A 21087-nucleotide genomic window follows, 5' to 3' on the forward strand; every position below is an offset into this window, starting at 1 on the left:
ATTAAATGAGATGTTTTGGCCATCTGCCTGAGGCAACTGAAAACACGGGCACTGCTAGGACCTTTTATTTCATGCCACTTCAGATTGCTCCTGACAGTCTGGCCTACTGAATATACAGGATCACTGTCTTCTCCTGGGTGGCTCTTGCTTCATTGGTTTTTCCATTTCACTGTGGGAGGAGTTGAAGACTAAGACAAGGTAAATGTCTGTCCCCATTGACTGAACTGTGCACAGTAAAGAGAAAAATTCTAGGCAACCAAAAGTTTTTCTGTAGCTGCTCCTTCTGCTGTATGAGGAGTGAAAAGGTGGGTCAGGACTAGGAGAGGCTCAGGGAGTGGGATGGAGGAATCCGTGGAGTGCAGACTTAGTGCTTGGATACCAGTGAGAGACACTATTGCAGAGAGCCTCAAACTCCATGGATCTATTGAAAGGAAGCTTTCAACTTGTCCATGGTGCTCCCTTAGGAATCCTATATAAACTAGAGGAGACAACAGTAACAAGTTCTTATGTCATGAGAACACAACTTCTTACATGGTATCTTCAGTGCCTTCCTGCTGAGCATCGAGCGGTGTGACTAACGTCTGTATGCACTATAGTTGTAGTCATGTCAGTCCCAGGATATTAGAGGTGTGTGAGGTAATAACTTTTATTGGACTAACTTCTGTTGGTGGGAGACATGAGCTTTTGAGCCACACAAAGCTCTTGTTCGTGTGACTAACATATGTCACATGACTTCTTGTTTCTCTGATCCTCTTCCCATGGGGAGAATTTGGGTGGGTGTGCGCGCATATGTATGCGACCCAGCCCAGGTCAATAGACAATATAATAATTTTGGTCTATTTTTGTCTGCACTGTTCTGTGTATTGAAGTGTGCCAAGGATTTGGAGCAGAAAGTGCCAAGGCTCATGATGGCTCTTCATTCCTGTGGAAGTTTGTTCCACAGTCTTGGAAAACTCTGCCTCTTGTACCATCCTTCATGGTGGAAAGTTCCATTGTACCAGAAGAGCAGAATTCTCTACCACAGACTCAATCCTGGAGCTTCAGATTTTTCTTCAGATTTCCTGGGCCCAAGCCACTGAGGGTACCTCTGCACAGCCAGCAGCAGCGAGCCTCCCAGCCTGGGTTGGCAGCCTTGGGGTTGCACTATTGCACTAAAAATGGTTCTGAAGTCCACCTCTCTTGAGATGCAATGTCTATGCAGCTGTTCTTAGTGCAGTACCATGACCCAGAGTCTATTGACCTGGGCTGGGACACTCCCTGCTGTAGACTATGTAGACATGCCCCCAGTTCCTTTAGGATAAGGACTAAAACCTTGATCTTGACTCTCTTCTCTCTACGTCGGCTTTCCATAGACAAGAGCAGGTTTGATGTGCTTGCAGTTGCCCATGTTACTGAGAAGTACAATATCCTTCTGTTCTAGCTGGAATTTCCTAAGAGCTGATATACATGCGAGCATAAAGCTCTCTTTGCTGTAGTCCAGATGGGAGGTGTCAAAGGTGGATATGGAACAGAGGTTGGGTCATTGTCTGTCAGGTTATATAGGCTGCAACAAGACTCTTTTTAGATAGCAGACAGCATTGCTGATGAGAAATCCAAGCTCATTCCCAAACTGTAGACAGACTGACTAGCTGTTGGAAGGACGCATTCACTGAAGGCAACTGCACTGTGGCTGGGAAATTCTTCATAGTGCTTTCCTTGCCCACCAGTATCACCTCTGTCTTGCTCAGATTCAGATTCAGCCTGCTGCTCATCCATGAGCTGATCTCACTCAGACACGGATGCATCTTGGTTGTGTATAAGGTGAAGAACAGGTAGGCAGATGAGACAACTCTATCGCTGGTGTTTGAGGTCCTTGTCCTCTTACCACTTCAACTAATGGCTCTATGTACATGCTGAATAGGAGCAAAGAGAATTGATTCTTGTGGAACTTCACAAGTTGGGGGTGAGGGAGGTGTAGTGGCACAGGTTTAGCTCCCCATTGCTACTCTTTGGGTACATTCCCTCCAGGAAGGACCATTTTCATGGTCTATCTTGAGTCCATTCCCCTGGTCTCCTGCCTCACGTGAGACAGCAATGTCTCATGCTCATCAGTGTCGAATGCTGCAGAATGACCCAGGAGGAGGAGGAGAAGCATGGATGTCTGTCTGCTATCCACTGATGAGCTCATCTATCAGTGGCACTAAAGCTGTTCTTACCCCATGACCTAGCCTGAATCCAGACTGTGCTGGATCTGAGCTGGGAGAGTGTAAAGAGTGGCTGTTCATTCTAGGGACAGTGGAAAATAAGGTTGGCTTGTCTGTCTATGGATATATCTACACTACCAAAAAAGCCTGCTCCAGTGAGTGTCCAGGTCGACTGATGCAGGCTTGCACTATGAGGCTCAAAGTAGCCTGGTAGATGTTTGGGCTTAGCCTGGAGCCTGGGCTCTGAGACCCACCTCCTCCCCCACTGGGTTTCAGAGCCAAAACTCAGGCCCAAACATCTACACTGCTATTTTTAGCCCTGTAGCAGAAGCCCAAGTCAGTTGAACTGGGTTCTGAGACTCCCTTCCATGGGTCTGACTTTGCAGCGTAGACACCTTTTAGTGTTTGCACCTTCTCATAGCGCAAGTGTTACTGCCTCTGATCAGAACATTGGCCCTTGTACTCATCTTTCTGCAGTTATCAATATCTAGCTCCAGAGGGAGGCATACAAACCTCTCCGAATACACCACCTCTGTTGTGCAAAGCTGGGGAGAGCTGGTGCTGCCTTCTCATCCATCGCAAGTAATGGGCATTTGACCAGATTAATATTTCCTCTTAGTTTGCATAGCTGTAAATGTTACTGATAGCAGTGAAGTTATCCAGATTCTCATTTGAAAAATTGGTGCCACCACTTGGACCCTAAAATGGCAACATTATCAATGCCCTTAAATATGAAGGCATGTTAGCATAATATATCGACCATATGGCGAGTGCAGCCCACACTCACTGTTGTCAGACAGCTACTCGTGATTTAAGGTGACCAGACAAAAACAAAATAATCCTGCTGATTTTCCATTTTCTCAAATTGGATTAGGATGCTCTCTTTAGGATTACACACACAGTGCATCATGCAAATCAAGCCTAAAAACAAAGGTTTAGGTCTTTATTTCCTTTAATGTGCAGCTTGGTTTCTCAGAAAAGACAGTAACTGAACATGGTCACTAAAATACTGATGTTAAACTAGTGCTGTTCTTCCTTTTCTACAGTATGTAGAGCACATGATTTGCTCTTGCTCCATGTCTTCGTTTAGACTCTCTGGTAGGGATTTTTTTTTTTTTTTGGTTGCGGGTTTCTCCCTTGTAAGAGTTTGCTACACAGATGATTTTCCGAGACACGCTTTGTTCATGTGAAAGCCAGATGTGAATATTTTCCAAGTGGTTTGTGTGTGGGTCTAATATATGCTAGGCAGTTCGGTTTACGTGGCAAGTGGAAGTTATTTGAAACTGGTCTGCAGTCAGATGGTGGGGGGGTAGGGGGGAGGGTGAACCCATGTTTTACAGGATAGCAGGCTACTCTTTGAGGAGGACAGATGCACCCTTGGCTGGACAATACAAATAATATTTGTTTGGAGTTCTGGTCTCGCTTCTTGCAACAAAATCTATATTGTATTTTAAGAACAAAAGACACTTGCAGACCAGAGTAACACATGATCCCACCACAGCCTATTTGAGATGAGGCTGAAATCAGTAAATAAGATCAAAATGAAGCATCCTGTAATGAGTAATGTAAAATATTTCTTTGACCACGGTTTGCCTGCTGAAACATCAGCAAGATTATATCTCAATAAAAAATGTGAGCAATTGATTAGTGATACGGTGTGTCAGTAATTTGTTAGTGTTCAGAGTCTGAGTATTGGCATAGGATTGCGGGGCTGTGTTATTCAGTAGATTACAGTTGGAAGGCTAGCATAGCCATCAGTAGGCCTTTCCTTTATTTAAATGTTTGGGGTTTTGAGGGGGGGGAGTGGTTGGATCCTGTCCACCTTTTTAAGGGCATATATGTGCTCTAAACCATTGTATTCTCCCCCCCTTTTTTAATTTTATTTATATTTGGATACTAGACTCTTGTTTCATTAGAACAGGACACAAGAGAATTCTGAAAACCCACAAAACAAAAGCATATGGCTGTGTTGACACAACAGCTGGGAAGTGTCATTCCAGCTTGGGTAGACATACATGCTCCAGCCCATCAAGCTGGAACCTAAAAATAGCAGCCTGTGGGTAATAGCAGGGGCAGCAGCCTGGCCATACCACCTTTTTAGGTATTGGCTCTGGATGAGCTTGCATGTGCTGTGTAGATCTGCCTTGAGTCTCTCACACCTGCTGGACGTTTAATGACCCATTTTAAAGAAGCTCTCTAAAAACATACCCCGAGGATGGCTTTTAAACATTTGTGTTGACATTGTATGTGCAGCAGAAGGGACTAAATGCAATGCATTGGCCCTACCGCGTGGCAAGGAAAATTCATTTGTCACCCTAATGGCAGATTGTGTATTTTAAAAAAAAGACACATTTATTTGTGCTGTAGTAGCAGGAGCTCTGGCTGGGGACCAGGACACTGCAAACACCGAACAAAGATGGTAGAAAACTTGTCTGGAGTAGGTCTCTGCTCAAAAAACTGAGATACCTCATTGGTTGGTGTGATAAATAGTGTAATTAGTTTGGTCAACATGGTGTGGGTCTTTTTTTTTAAAACCCCTAAATTCCTAGCTTTTCTCCTTCCTCTTTTTTGTTTTCCCATCTCTCAAGTAGTGTACAACCCTAATGACACTTGACTAAGAGTAAAACTCCCAAACCCATAGTGTTCAAGTAGATTCAAAATCTGATTAAATCTTTTGTTGTTCCTTGTCCTTAGTCCACCTGGCTTGACATTATGTAGACCTGGGTTTCAGTCCCTGCAAGAGAGTCAGTCTTAGTGCCCATGTTAACAGGGTTTCTATAACATTTTGTGATCAACTTTGAGACAAACAATAATAATTGCTGAAAATATGGACACCAGGGTGAAGCTGGCCATGAGATGGTCTACCCACTTTCATTTATAAAGTCTAACGTCAATAGAGCAAGTCCAACTTGAGTAGAAATGGACCTGAGCTACGAAGTTCAGATTTTTAAGTCATCTCCTGACCTTGATGTTTCTCTTCTCCCTGGTGTGAGTGCCTAATGTAAATAGTTTCCTGGAAAACTAGTCCATTTGGGTCAGTTGCAAGCCAATTAAGGATCATTGCCAACTGCTAAACCACCAATGAAGCTTCCCTAGCTCAAATGGTACATAACATTAATGGTCTGTATACAACCTTATTCTGCAGGACGTTTTTTTGAGTCATTTGTTTTGGTTTTATCAACATATTTCCACAAACAAACAATGGTGTGTGCATAGGAGGGATGCTGGGAATGTACATGGTATTGGAATGAATGGATAAACTTGCAACTGGGATGCTGTTGTCCCATGATCTGATCATCTATTATTGATCTGAAGTTCAGTAATTTTTCATCACTGATTTCAGCGGGAGAAGGTTTAGCCCAGCACTTGCCCTTAAGTGTGCTTGTACGTACCTACTCAACAAGGAGTCCTCATGCTCATTCTTCCCCTGCCTGGCTTGGGGTGTAATATTCTCTGCTGGTGTTTTGGGGGGCAGGGCTTCATGATGGGCACTTCTAGTCTATTAATTTTGCATGTGCAGAGGTCTTTAACCTCCAGTGACATATAGGGGATTTACCTTTCCAGCTCCAGTGTCAAAAGGACAATAGGCCCTTTAATGTGAAGCTCTCTGGCCATCGGACTCTCTTGTTGAAGTGCAGTACTGGAAAATTATAGTGATGGTATGCTGCACGTTGAGAACTGCTGTTTGTGCTGGCGGCAGCAGCAGCAATAAAGAAACTCTAGAACAGCTAATGATGAGCAGGAAAAGGAGTGCAAATGAGTTTCCGTATTCCACCTGTTGCATTCTGTTTAGTCCTTCAGTGGATGGACTCTCACAGTGCACGGTGAGAACTCCTGTCTTGCCCATCAGTAGGGATACAAAATGAGGATCTGACATGGCTGCTATCCATCCAGCAACAGATAATTGGTTGGGGCTCCTCTTTGGAGACTTTCGGTACTCCTTCAAAAAGACCTTACTGTGTGAGATGGTCTCAACCTCAGCTTTGTTCAGGGATAGGGAGAGCAGACATTGCACCATCTTCATTTGAATTGTCATTCTTTGCAGTCCAGCTGAAAGATCATGAATAAGATGAGTCTCCCTACAGGAACTCTGGGTCTACTAATGGGTGGCCTTATGTTTCCTCCAGAACAATCAAAATCTGTTGCCTTCCCCTGTGTGCCAAACAAGGTAGAAGTCTCCAGATTAGGTTGTAAGGTCTTTGGGGGATGGATTGTCTTTTAAATCTGTCTAGACAGCGCCTAGTTCACAGCTAGGGCTCCTAGATGCTACTGCAATACAGACCGTAACAAGCAGTGATGGGAAAGATCAGGTCTGTCTCTAAGCTCTGCAATTAGGCCCCTCTCTAATACTTCAGATATTCTATGGCTTTTTGCAAAAGCCAGATGAATGTAGCATTAATTTTTTTGACTACACCTGGCAAGACAGAACTAACAGACCGGTTCTATTGAAATGACAGGTGGGGCTGTATATTGTAAGCTTAGTGTCACAACCAAGGAGTCACAGCCCACTTCTCCGTCGTTATCACCACCACCACAAGGAGGAACACCAGAAAAGCCTGTCCTTAAAGGCATCGAGAAGGCTTCTGGTGAACTCCAAATAAAATCTGCTTCCATCTTTCAATCTGCCATGGCAACTAGTTTAATTAAATCTTACAAGCATCTTCTTTCCCCTCCTCTCCCCACTCCTTTACAGTCTCCACCTGCAAAGGCATAGCTGATCTGTCTGTAGACCAAGGCAGCAATCCGAGTTAGACTGGAGGTCAGCCGCCGTTTCCAGTAGAGACGCACCTCTCCTGTTTCACTGCCGGTTCTGTGAAATTCATTCCTGAACTGAAGGGGAATCCTTCCTAATGCTACTCACAAGCCACTCGGCTCCATCGCTTTGTTCTTAAGGAAACCAAGTCCATAACTTGGTGGTGGTTGTTTTTTAAGGCCTGACCCCATTTGAAATTGCAGCAGAATTCCCAAGGGATTGGATGGGGACACGCTCAGGCCCCAGATATATTAGGAGTGGCTTGCATTAGCAGGCAACTTTAACTTCGGTTCCAAATGATGGTTTTCTCTGTCATTGGTACCTAACTGGTTTTCAGCAACATAATGGAGGAGAAGCAGAGGGAAGGAAGTGAGGGGGGGGGGGGTGTTCATTTACCATTACCAGTCTCATTTGAAATTGACACCAAGCCCGTCACAGAATTGCAGTAAAACTCTGCCCTAGAGGGAAACCCTGGGCTGTTTGTTATGGCTTTTTTGTTTTGCTGGCACAGTTGCAGAACATTCCAGCCTCTGCCCTTTTCCCTGCCCCCCCCCCCCACTCTCCTTGTGAGGCTGCATGCATCACTGCGGTCTTGGGTATTTTTGTTATTTGTTGGGGGAGGCTTAAAAGCTGGGAGCAATTAGAGCCTTAAGCGTCTTGGAATTAAAAATCCCCAAGAAGGCAGTTTAATGCTGAGCAGATATGCTGTGCCGGAGCAGCTGAAATATGCTAGTTGTCTTCTCCAGCAGCGCTCTCATTTATTTCTAACTGCTATCAGGATCTGTCACACAAGAGAAGCGCTGATCATTTTTCATGCATGGGAATCCAAGAAACCCAACTACTCATTAAATTCTCTCTTGTCTTCAGCCTTGGATCAGCAGCTGGAGCCAAGAGGGAAAAGTTGCTTTCATCTAAAAAGAGATCCTACATCAAATAAGCACAAGGTGCTATCCAACTGCATGAAGAGCTGGGTTAAGTACCAGCAGTTACTTCTGAACTGGTGGTGCTCATGGAGGAGAGCCACCAAGTGGCTCCCATTAAGTGGAGCTCCAGCAGAGAGTGAAATGTAACTGTAAGGCCATGATGGACGTTACCTTATTCCAAGTATTTTTCATCTTCAGCTGTTTTAGTTTCCAGTGTCAGCTTGGCTCAGTGCACACTTTGTTGGAAATTCCCTTTTCTTCTGCCTCTTTGGATGACATTTTGTTGCTTTACTTAGAATTCTGTCACCTGTGTCTGTCTATCCAGAGTAACCTGCATATGGTAATAGGTGTTTGTGTATCACTGGATGTATATGCACAAACTGATAATTAAGACTCTCCATCTCTCTCTCTCACAGCCACACACGACCATCCACAGGCAAAAGCTTGAATAAACTGCTGGTATTCAGTTGTTACACTCAATAGCACCTCTCATTTGTAGATCTTAAAGCACTTTGAGTTGGGAAGTATTGTTACTTCCATTTTATAAATGGGGAAACTGAGGCACTGAGCAGCAACATGGCTTGTCCAAGGCAAGTCCAGAATGTCCGTCCAGTCTAGTGCCCCAGCTATGGAGTCTTATGGTCTCTAAAGGCATCACAATCTGCTGTGAAGGGTAGACTCTTGTTCTGTTGGGCCAAATGGGAAAGTGGTTCCAGAGTCAATGGCCCTTTGCTGAAAACCTGTTGCTCCTAGCAATTTCCATAAACCTCTCTGTGCTCCAGTGTCTGGCTTCACTGTGTGGAGAAAATCTACCTACCTCAGTGGGCGTTCTGAGCTTCAGAGATCCTTAGTGCTATGGAAATGCAACGTATTAATTAGGCAATGTTTTTGACTTTATATTTTCAGTTGGAGAATCCACTGCAAGTGACTTTTTCTGCTGTGCATTGTGTAACTGGTGAATTGCAGGGGACCAAAGGCCTGTTCAAAGAATATTATCCTGTGACTCCAAATAATAACCAGTCACAAATAAATCCCCTAATGTGTATTGGTTTGTCTCCTTCAAGCGGTATCTTGCTGCTATGAGACTGATGGAGCCAAAACAGTTCTTAGTATTACATGTGCCAGAATATAACACAAGGAATTCCACATATTACTTCGGTGTGTGACAGTCTAGAACTGTTATAAGTCATGTTAAGTCCCTCACAAGATCTTATTTTTAAGAAATCATGTATGAATTTTAGTTAATTATATCAAGAAATTTTTCTCAAAGCTATTTGCTCTTCCTGCCCACTTCCAATGGGGGCAGTGTTTTCTGTCTGAGATGCTAGTTCTGGTTGTCAGTGTCTATACGCAAAATGGCTTAAACAAATGTCTGGTCAAGGAGTAGATCTGCTGATTTTTAAAAATAAACATCCAATGTCCTCAACCCAAAAAGGCATATTTGAAAAAGACTGACTGCTTCCAGCATCCTAAAATGCAATATTTCTTCCCTCTGAAATAGGGCATAAAGCTGACCTTGTTGCCAGACAATCTTTTAGCCTATTTACTGGGCTTTTACCATAAATTCACTCACTAATGCTTGATGCTTTTGTTCAATGCTTGCTTGAAATGCGTCTTTCTTTAGGCTGTTTAAACTCTTTCCAAGGAGCACGAGTTTCCTTTCTTTGCAGGAGGACTGAGACCTAATGGGTCAAGAAGTTCCCTGACTTGCACTGCATGTAACTCAACTGGGGTTTCCCACAGTGTCATTATGCCTGGATCTCAATATTTAGAATGAAGGGGAAAGTTTGCATGTGGATCATACTGGTCAGATGACTAGAACACATGAAACTTTCTACATTTCAGTAATTCACTTAAATAAACCTATGAATTGCTGTGACTCCGATAATAGCTTAATCACCATCAGCTTCTCTTCTCAGACTGTTTTTAATCTCTCTTTTTTCAAAGCTGTTTTAACTCTTCTTCTCTGCAGAGCTATGAAACTGCTTGCTTGTTTTTCTAATTACTCCTTTTTTTTATTTTACTGCTGCCTTCTTCTTGGACTTTGAAGTTTGGATGTCCAGTTTCTCTGAGACTCCAAGGAAGAATGTTACAGGTATTAAATTGCATGGGGGTGCAGGGAAGAGGAGGGTGTTATTTTTGGTTAACTGTTAGTATTCAGCATGCCAGTGTAAGAAAATACCATTTAAAATCAGTGTTTAGTTCAGACAATGTATTTTGGGGCTTTTTGTGTGTGAAGTGGAGGGAGGCCATCTTACTATGTTCTAACCTTCTAAGTTCCTAGGCTTTACAACATCCTGTATATCAACTTCTCAAAATATGTAGACCTCAAAGAATAGTCCTAAAAAGAAAAGGTGGCTCATTACGGGCTCTAACCCTTAAAGGGGATATTGTCACTGCCAAGGGATGGGAGTCTGACTCTATTGCACTCATGTGACTAGCACTGGGGAAGGAAGAGATGAACTTGTCAAAGTACATTGGGGATCGGGTGCACTCAGAAATGATCTCTTCACCCCACCCCTTCCTCTAAGCTGCACTATTCCCAACCAATTGTATTGGTGCTGTGAAATGGCTAGTGTGCACTACTGTGCTCTTGGTCCTGCAGTGTAGAGACTTCACAAGCATGCCCAGTGAAACTGTACTAGAGTGGACCTGAATCTGAACTCTAGGAATGTTTTTATATCTGAATCCAGCATCCTCAACTCTGGGAGAAATCTGCCGGGTGGTTGGGTGGGTGCTGTTCTTATGGCATCACGCTTCGAAACCGTAATGTTCGTGGGAAACAACTGTGCAAATGGATGAAAAACACCACAAAGTGCCTGTTCATCTTGGCTTGGGAATTTGGAGGTGTTAACTGTTACTCGCTCCCCTGGTCAAAGAGCTAGACCACATTGTAATGGAGTTTGAGAAATGTCACCATGTAGCAGATAACTAACATGGGGAATGGCCTTGCAGAAGCAGAGTTAGAAGCTCTAACTGGCAATGTGATTAGTTAGACAAATGTTCAGGAGAAAGGGATAGTACAGGTGAATGGAGCTCAAAGCAGGTCTCCTTCCATTGTGAAGTGTTTTCTGTATGGAAACTCTCTCCTTCTCCTCTGCAGCAAGTGAAAGATGTGTTTAATGTAGCCGTATTCTTCTGTATTAGAAGATACCATCTCAAACTCCTCTTTGCTGCATAATTCTCAAGTAAGGGGGACACTTTTTTGCACTTTCTCATAAGGTCAAAGGCTGGGAGGAAGTGCCTTATGTGTCTAAAGTGAAAAGCAGAGTTTCTCATTAGTGAGAGAAGATCTAAGCATCTAATGCAATCCTCTACCAGTCATTGGTTTCCACAGACTTGGGAATCTGCATCAATACAAGCATTTGCCTGAAGTAATGCTCTTTTGCTTTCACAAACAAAAGGAAAAGGGCAAGAATCACAGGGGACTGCTAGAGAAGACACAGCAAAGACTGATTCATTCTAGCATTTATTATCTTAAGGGGCAAGTGGAGCAGGTCTCATGACACTGTATGGATTGACTTCAGCACAGTGGGTGTGACTCTATTAAAATAATGCTGACACTGATGGTTTTCATTGTTCATAACTGGTCCTTGCATTAGAATGTAAAACATTCTAAAATATGAATTCTCTCCCCAAACACATCTGCTCCTTTAATATTTATAATGAATTAAATAATTCTTAACAAATCAGTTGGTCGTCTTCCATCAACTAGTTCACAAAAATTCCAAGCCTTGGCCAAAAACAATACATTTTATTCCTCCAACATAGGGTTTCATACCAAGTGTCTGTGGAGCAGCTTAGAAGTTTGTCTCACTGAGGTCAGTAAAAGTAATTTATAAGAGGCTTTACTTCACAGATGAGGACTTGGGACTTTTCCTGGAGAGGTTCTCTGCAGCACTTCTCATGTTGATCTTGCATTCATTGATCTAGCTGATCCCCCTCCCCACATTGTCTTCTAATCTGGCAAAATTATTTTAGGGACTTTGCCACTTAATCTGCATAAAAGCTTCATTGGTTGGTCTTTGCTGCAGCCATGCTCACAAAGGACTCCTCCTTCCCCCCCCCCCCGGGCACCATTTTCAGATAAAGCCTGGAGGGGGCTCTGCCTGGCCCATTTCTGTTCTGGCAGGAGCAGGAATGACTGGGGGGCCAGACTGGCTCCCTGGCTGTCTCTCTGTGCTGGGTACAGATCAAGTGCTAAACAAATGGGATCCCGGGGACATTCCAGAAACCAGGAATATTCGGGGGCTTTCGAGCCCAGGCTGACCCATGAGGACAGCGGGAGAGCTGGGAATAGGACCTGGGCATCCTGTGTCCCACGCTGCAGCCTCAGCCACCCGTCCAGCCTCTGGCACTGGCAGAATTGTGGCCTGTTCCTCTGTACATGGCTTCTCTTGCTCTCTCTAGTGGGAGAAGGCCCTGGTTCAGTTCTGCAAGCAGGAGCTGTCGGTGAAGACCAAACCCCACCAGTGCTGCAAGGAGGCTGAAGGCAAGGCCAGGTTCAGCTGTTTCTCCAGCCAAGCCCCAAACCCGGCCTACGACAAGGAGATCCAGGCTGTCACCCTGGGCGTGGTGACCCCGGCGCTCATGGACGTGCTGTGTGGGGAAATCAAGCTCTTCACCAAACAGTGAGTCTGACCCGCTCGGCCAGGGACCTGCAGACATTCACCAGGCCTCCTGGGGAATTAGCTTCCCCCGCCGGAGAATGGGGATGTCGAAACACAAGAGACTTGCCCAGGCTCACAAACAGAGCCAGCAGCAGAGCAGAGAAGCCAGGAGTTGTCCTGAACTCCTAATCCCCATCCTCCCTTCCCAGAGCCGGGAACAGAACCCAGGAGTCCTGACGTCTAGCCCCACCCCTGCTCTACCCACTAGACCCCACTCCCTCCTAGCACTGAGACTAGAACTCAGGAGTCCTGACTTCTAATCCCACCCCCGCTCTACCCACTAGACCCCACTTTGAAGGCTTTGTAAACTCAAAATCTGTTGTGGTACTAACGCTGTTTCTATAAGATAGAGTCTGCGTCACTATTAAGGGTTAAGTCAGGTTAGCATTGCATTTTTTATCCACACTCCAACCTCAAGAACACTAAAAGCTACCCCCTCGCCCTGCGCCCCCCCCCCCAACCAAAGATGAACATAAATGAGCCGGTTGGCAGTGGCCTTTAAAGTGGGGCGAACTGTGCAGTGCCGCCCCCCCCCCAAAAAGATGAACTTGGCAAGTGGCCTTAAAGGGGCAACTGTGCAGAACCACCCATTGTACAGATTCGTTTAGGATATCAATATTTCTGTGCTTCTCCTCTGACTATTTTAAACAACCTTCCTCACTTCTCCCTCTCACTATCCTGAGTGTCTTCTGAACAAGGTGTCTATTTTGGGAGCGCTGCAAGTTTGTAGAGCATGACAGGTATGGCCCCCTGAGCCCATGGCATTGTAGTGCAGAAAGACCACAGGTCCCGGTCTATCATGGCACTCCATCTTGCTCACGTGCAAGCCCCATTCTGGTCAATACAGAGTCTTAACAATGACTCCACTTCATGCAAGTTGGGCTTATGCAACCTAAGTGGTATTTGGTTGGATTGTTGCATTCCTGCCCATACTTCCTCTCCTGGTCACTTGCATCTCTTCACTCTTCTATCCTCCAGGAGGGCTCAGTTTTTAGCCAAGCATTGGACACTAACCAATTTTAATATTCATTCCTTTGCTACTATAAACTAATCTATTCATGTTATAGGTAGTATCTGGAGCCCTCAACCAAGAAATGCATTCACTGTGCGGAGAGTGAATTAATAGTAATAGGATTATGGAGTAATTCTGTGTGTAGTTTGGCTTCATCTAGCTACAATTGTAGCTAGAATTGCTTCTCACCCCCTGCCTAGCCATGATCCAATGGCAGTCCTGGAGGCATCACAACCTAGCTATCCTTCCGGGGTGGGCTTGAAGGAAGATAATGTGGTGGCGTGAAAATGAAAGCATCTCCGTTACTTATCTGACTGAGCAAGAAGAAGTTTTATGTGTGTTGGTCTGTCTGCAGGTACCAGGCCAAGTGAGGTGGGTTTTCTAGAGAGCTGAAAATCTGCAAACTAGTCGAGGCCAAATTCTACCCACAGATGCTCTCAACACAAGCCAAGTGAAAGCCACATGCACATCCGAAGGCAGGAGTCATTACCAGGAAAAAAAAAAAAATGGGATTCTTGAGACCAATTTATCTTTGTCAGCACGTAATAGAAAACATACCCAGCCATTGCAACCCTTTCTCTCTCCCCCTCCACCTCCCTTATGTCTCCCTTGTTGATATGTGCATACAAAATAAGGTATCCATCTTAGCCTCTGACTGTGCCAAAAAAAACCCAACCCTTCTGGGTAAGTACAGATGAAAAACCAGTATAGATCCTGCAGGTCTCCAGGCTAGATTCAGCACTGGTATAAACAGTGATGTGACTTGCATGTTGGGTGCAAGTGACAAAGTAGTGTCACTTGCATTCAGTGTGTGGGAAACGAATGCAGCGTAACTGGGGTGGAGAGGGGAGGAGGATGTTACAGGAAACACAGTTAATGGATTGGAAGGCCCTGCTTTATCTGTTTTAGGATTTTTGCCATTGCTCCTAGAGCCAAATTAACCTTCAGTTAAGCTGCCACTGACTTGAGTGTGGACTGCACTTGCTTTTGGCCCCCATAGAAAACCAAATTGAGGCAAATTAACTCCCATGCACCCCCAGGGATAGACTAATCTGGGTAAGGTACATGTAGCCTCTTGTACCCAACTCCTGGCCACCTTGCACTCCTGCCCTTGGTATATGTATGCTGATAGAAGGTGTCTAACTAGGAACAACCGAATGAAATTAAGAGTAAATTCTAGGAGAGCTACATGGGGAAAATGGGAGTGAGAAAACAAGACTCCATGGATATGTCTACCCAGGAATAAACAAACCTGTGGTTGGCCTGGGTCAGCTGGCTTGAGCGTGTAGAAGGTCCCAGAGCTCAGGCTCCAACTCAAGCCTATACGGTCTAGACAGCAAGTTTTAGCACCACAAGCTTGAGTCAGCTGACCCAGGCCAGCTGTGGCACGCTTATCTCCATGTAGGTGTACCTCAGTGAGAAAGAGGTGGTGGAAACCCCTTAGATGGGTCTATTTTAAAACTAGACTGGATAAAACCCTACCAATCGTCCTATGTAGCTACTTTCAAAGCAGTAAACTAAATACCAGATCTTCCAGGCTTTCCAAAAAGGGAGGGAGGTGGGTGTGGTTTTATGAACTTAGGTGTGCTAGGGAGCAGATGTGAGTGATGACTAGATTGCCTGGTATGGCAGCTCACTCTGCCCATGCACCGTGTATCTCTTACACCCCGATGCTTTCTAACCCTCTGCTCTTTGTAGTCAAGACCCTTCCATTGAAATTCTAGAGCACTCTCCACCATGAAAAGTATCCCATTCCTTTTGGGACACCGGATCCAGATTTAACTCTGGAAACAAAGCATTTCTTTTCAGTTGGATGCTGACTGAGCCACATTCTGAGAGGTGCTGAGCACCCTTTGCTCCTGTGCAGTCACTGGGAGTTGTGTGTGTCTGGCTCCAGCCCTCTACCCGCAATCAGACCTTATCTTTCAAAATGTGGGAAATGTTGCTTTCAAGTATAAGCCCCCATTCAGGAGCAAGAAACTAATTGTAACCCTTCCTTGCCTTATACCCTGCCAGCTGCTTTTCTAAGATTGCTTTTAACTACAGGTCTTCCATTTCTCCCCCCTCCCTTCCCACAGCTAGTCTCCCTCACACTTCAGGAAACCCTGCTCTAAGGAATTCAATATGAACACATTGCTGCAGCAAGCAGAATTAGGGCAAATGCCAAAGTACTTAGGTGATTTTACGCTGGTGGGAGACCCTGTCTGGCAGCTGCTTGAATGATGTCCAAGTGGTTTAGCACATCTATGTGCAAAATACTTAGAAAAAGTTTTCTTAACTTCTTCTACCTGTAACCTAGTCATTTAGACTCCATAAAGTGTGAGCCAACTTTCCAAGAAGGGGTGGGGGAAGGCAAAATCTAGCCTTTAAATTTTATTTTATTTTATTTTCCCCCTTCTCTCCCCTCCCCGCCTCTAATTTTTCTTGGCTCTGTCTTAGAAACCAGCAGATAAAAATAAAGTCCCAAAACTAACAAGCTAATCTTGGCAAAGGGCAATATTTAACTTTTTTCATTTCTGTAAAGGCTTTATTGGAAAATGCTGCAAAAAGCATAAAGGAGGAAAGGAAAGAAACTGAGTGTTTGAGGAAGAAATCGGCGCAGATGGCAGTGAGGCCAAGTTCAATCCTTGTGTAACATCACTGACTTTAATGACGCTACACCAGGGTTGAATCTGGCCAGCTCTGTATAGTTACACCATATGCTGTCTCCTTCGTCTCTGTGCACTGTTCTTCTCACCACCTGCTTTAGGGCTCCCTGTCCTACATTTTTGAAGGAATATCTTGACTTGCCACTTCTGCAGAACTTCTAAAAATGACCAGATTATCCATTCTGCATGTCCTATATGCTGGGGGCTGGGTATATCCCTCAAGAACAGATTAGAGGAGCCTCCAGGCTGGCCCTTCTCCCCAGCGGCACATGCAGCATTTGGTTTGGTTTCGCTGCAGCTGCTCCATAGCAGCCGCAAAAAGGGTCCCAGAGGGAGATTACACAGCTCTGGGCTGTAGTAACTCTCTGCCAGATTGCTGCATCCGTATCCAAAGGGACGGCAGGGAAGAGTTGACACTCTTATTAGGTGAGGTGCTGGATATGGGAGAGAAGGGCGAGGTGGCACTGCAGTCTGTGGCTATAGCTTCCTTGTTCTGAACTTCACCGTGCAGCCCTTTGTGTGCACACTGCTGTCGTGCTTTTTGATTGGGGCAGGGGAGTGTGTGCGAGTGTGAGAGAGGGGTGGGGGCTTATTTATCACGGGGGGTGGGAAGGGACTGGCAGTTCCAACACGACTTCCTGGATCGTTTTAAGCTTTAAGTTGAGACTGTATGTTCTACATTCATTGTTCAAATCAATCAGGTTTTCCGTTCAACTTGTGCTGGCGCGCGCGCTCTCTCTGTCTCTCATATCAAGAGTTTAAAAAAAAAAAAAAAACAAACCCTGTGACAACCCAGTTTCTGTTTCTCCTCCCGCCCCCCACCAGCCAAGAGCCCAGACACCCACAACCCCTCCCCTCCAGCCAATATACCTGAACCCCCTCCTCCCCCGGAGCCCACTTGCAGGGCTCCCCCTTGCTCAGACACCTGTCCCCTTCCCTTTCCCCCTGCCACCCCTCCAAGCCCAGGCACCTAGAGGAAGAAACAGCCTGATGTTCGATCCCAGGCTTGCAAGGAGTTTCCTGCATGTTGCACTCTTCTTCCCTCAGGGCATGCTGGGAACTGCTGCTGCCAGGAACCCTCTAGCTTCCCTCCCTTCCCCCCCACCCCCAGCAGTGTCTGTCTTCTATGTGCAATCTGGCTCTGCCGAGTCCAGTGGCATCTAGCAGCACTGCAGACCACTTCTGTGGGGGTGGGGAAAGGAAATTCTGCGCACACATTAATTTCTGCAAAAATCTGCATTGTGCAGTGGTGCAGAATTCCTGCAGGAGTAGCAAACATATGTTGGAGGGGGAGTGAGGGGAATGCTAATCTTAGGCTGGTATAGACTCCAAGGGAAGCATTTGGAAGCACCTTTGCCTGGAGAGGATGGGGCAAAGCATTAAAGTTCCCTACAGCACATCAATTCTGTGGTAGTGAAGGATTGACTAGCCTGCCTAAATGCAAAGGGATTTCCTCCACTACAGACTCTTGTAATTCTGTACATTCTTAAAGTTAGCACATCTGCATCTTTGCTAAACTGTAAGCACTACAGACCCAGGCAGACTGGCAATATATGCCTGAAACACCCTATCTTGTGAGTGGGTGCTTAAGTAGGAGAGTGGCTCTAGAGTGTGGGTGGAGCAATCAAAAGGAAGGAACTTTGGGAAGTATCCAAGTCTGGGGAGAAGATTTGAACTGAAAACCAATATGAATATTTGAGAAAAGGGAGAGCTGGACTCTATAGTGGGCATGGACTGTGATTAAGAAGGTTGGGGAAAGGATCTGTGTGTGAATCAAGGCTTCATGTTCAGTATTTAAAGGACTCTTCTGGTAAAATGCTTTGAACTTATAGCGCTGGATTTTATTTTATTTTTTTCCCCTCAAAACTCCTCAGTTGCTTCCACTAAGACTAATGGGAGATTCTGAGTGTTTGCACACATCTGAAAATCTGGTCCTTTCACCATAAGTGCTCAGTAATTGCTGTGCAATAGCTGACAAACTTCATCAATAGGCCACCCTGAGACAGGCCTCTGCTGTGAGGATCACTTTCAAGAAAGAGTCTATCTGGAATACTCAAAAGAAAAAAAAAATGTGCAGCAATGCTCAGGGTTTATTCCCTGAGTGTATTGTCACTTTAATATGTCTACATACATGCATGGATGATTTTTAGGTCTTGGCTGGGAGAGGGTGCATTTTCCCCTCCCTTAAGATTTTAGGGAGGGGTTGGAGGAAGCAAGAACAGTCTCAATGATTGCCCCAAAATCATCTAGCTGTTAACATGAGAAGTGCAGCACAGAAGGTCTTCATCTTTCTTTAGAGAAACTAAAGAGTTGGAGAGGCTTTTGGCATTGAAACCATTTTAAATTAAAAATAAATCTCGGTGCCACCTTTTCTGTGGCTAGGGGCTGGTGTTGGTGAAGAAATACGTGTGGGCGGGGGTTATGTGTTATATTAAAAAAAAAAAAAAAAAAAAAAAAAAATCTCCTCCTGCAACAGTTTCTAGAGATACTGAAGAGGTTACCGTTTTATAAAAAGTCACCATGATGCTGGATCTGAGACAAAGGTATTGGTTTCTTACTATGGGAAAGCACCAAGACGCAACTCATCATGTGGAAACTAGTGACATTTTAATGTCACCCATTGTATATACTGCCAGATACCTTGCAGAAGATGTTCATGGGGGGTAAATCAGTGGTCTGCAAGCAGGTTTCAGGGGGTCTGCCAAGCAGGGCCAGTGTTGGATTCACTGGGGACTACGACAGAAAGTGGAATCCCCACTGCCTGGGGCTGAAGCCTGGGGCCCTGAGCACCTCCACTCAGGGTTGAAGCCAAAGCAGTGTAGTTTCATGGGGGCTCCTGTGGTCTGGGACCCCAGGCAGTTGTCCTGCTTACTACCCCATAATGCCAGCCCTGGCTTTTATATGCAGAAAAACAGTTGACACAGGTGGGCTGTGGAGTTTTTAATAGCACGGTAAGGGAGGCCTCAGAAAAGAGGAAAAGGTTGAGAACCCCTGGATTAAGTGACAGTTGTATCCAGTAGGGCCAGAGAGACCCCTAAAATAGCAACACTATCAGCTACTTCCACTAAAAGATTTTTCAGAGGGTGCTCACTGACAATTTCTGTTTGGCTTCTCTTGAAAGATTTTACTGCTCAGCTTTATATTAATTCTTAAAGTTGGAATCTGTAAACACTTGGTATGTGATGATCATAAAAGGGCATTATGAAAACCATGCACGGTATGGATTAAAAGAGCTGACACATTTTATAGGCCTGATAGCAAAATACTTTGGCAAAGATCAGGGTTCTCAAATTTCCATATCCAGACAACTTTGTCCTGTCGGTGGCTTAAATGATTGGCTGTTGCAGACCATAGTTATGTTGGCTATTGCAACACAGCAGAGGAAGAACTGGCTTGGTGCTACTGGCCTGCATTGTTATCTAGGAGATTTGAGGTCAGTAATAGTTGTCTGTCGCTGAGAGCTGCAGAGGTAACTATGCTCTCCTGCTTGGGCTGGGGGACAGGTTGGGGATATGTCACATAGCAGCCAGCCATCTGTTTGAAACAGTGGTACAGGCACACTCTGAGACTATTACCCAGTCCCTGGAGAGCAACTTCATCCTCTGCGTCCCAGGATGGATTGTAAAGCTGAGCCCTATGGAGAAAACAGTCATGATCAAGACTTTAACCAGGAACAGACACAAGATGAAAATAACCTCACAGGCAAGCAAACTCTTCATTGCCTTTCTGAAATATGCATCCTGCTATTGGGGGTCCTGCAGGCTGGGATCAAAGGAGTTTGTGAAGGTGGAAACAATGTCTTGGTTCATCAAGCAGATTCTGAGTTTCTTTCCCCCTGCTTGTCAGTTATTTAGCAGTGGCTTTCTCCTGCATTTGACAAACTAGATTAATGGGCTACAGAGGTGAAGAATTTAAACTGAATGAATGGTTGAACAGTCAACCTGTAATTCTCATATGAGGTGCTAGAGCCTGTGTGATAAGTCAGATCTAAACCTGTGCGCAGGGACACTGGCATTACACACGATTGCTGATCCAGTCTAATCAATAGTGTATTCTTTGTGCAGTGTTCACAGAATCATAGAATATCAGGGTTGGAAGGGACCTCAGGCGGTCATCTAGTCCAACCCCCTGCTTAAAGCAGGACCAATCCCCAGACAGATTTTTTGCCCCAGATCCCTAAGTGGCCCCCTCAAGGATTGAACTCTCAACCCTGGGTATAACAGGCCAATGCTCAAACCACTGAGCTATACCTCCTGTTACTTAACTTGCTGTTAATTTCAAATCATTTTATGCTTCCTCAGATCTTAAATTTTCAGCATGCTACAGTTTTTTGCACAGACAATGCGCAACTGCTCGGTAGAAGCTGTTATGGGGTGGGGAGTATCAGAGGCTTTAGCATCTGGGGAGGGAATCATTGGGTCTCTTGACATATAGGAAGAAGGCATGTAAGCTGGCTGTGGCTTTTACTACCTAGAAATCATCTCAGGCTTTGGAAACAGGCAGCCTCACCTCTTTAGCTACCCCTTGTAAATGTTACTGAGGGAAATATTTCTTTACATTGCACTCTGGGACTCCTTCAGAGGCTAACAATGGCCCCAGGCCTGCAAGGTGCTGAATACTCTTCTCTCCCGTTGAAGTCAAAAAGTTGAACCTACTTGGCCCTCTGCAGGCTGGATGTAAATGAAACATGTCTTGAAATGCAGCCACTTCTGGGTTGGAGGGCAGCAGCTGATGCTCAACACAACAGTAGAGGGAGGAGAAAATTTTTGTCCAAGGACTTAGAGATGTGGGATCCATCACTCTCGTTAGAGGTCTCATAGCACTTTTTTTTTTTTTAACAAGCCTGTTTTAAGTCTTTTTTTTTTTTTTTTTTTTTTTTTTTTTTTTTTTTTTTTTTT

At 44.9% G+C, this 21087-nt stretch overlaps 1 protein-coding gene across 6 annotated transcripts in view; it reads left to right on the forward strand.

Moving 5' to 3' along the window:
* Positions 1-21087, forward strand: part of SH3PXD2A (SH3 and PX domains 2A) — a 395650-nt gene that overhangs the window by 270971 nt on the left and 103592 nt on the right. For 3 of the 6 annotated variants that reach the window (XM_032786083.2, XM_032786085.2, XM_075072792.1), the window contains one exon: positions 9910-9954. The exons of the other annotated variants lie outside the window; for them this stretch is intronic. In XM_032786083.2, coding sequence (XP_032641974.1) covers positions 9910-9954 — 45 coding nt within the window. The remainder of the gene's footprint in view (positions 1-9909; positions 9955-21087) is intronic. 6 annotated transcript variants of the gene reach the window in all.

The sequence above is a fragment of the Chelonoidis abingdonii genome, chromosome 16 (genome assembly GCF_003597395.2).
Source record: "Chelonoidis abingdonii isolate Lonesome George chromosome 16, CheloAbing_2.0, whole genome shotgun sequence".
In the NCBI taxonomy this organism is placed as follows: domain Eukaryota; kingdom Metazoa; phylum Chordata; order Testudines; family Testudinidae; genus Chelonoidis; species Chelonoidis abingdonii.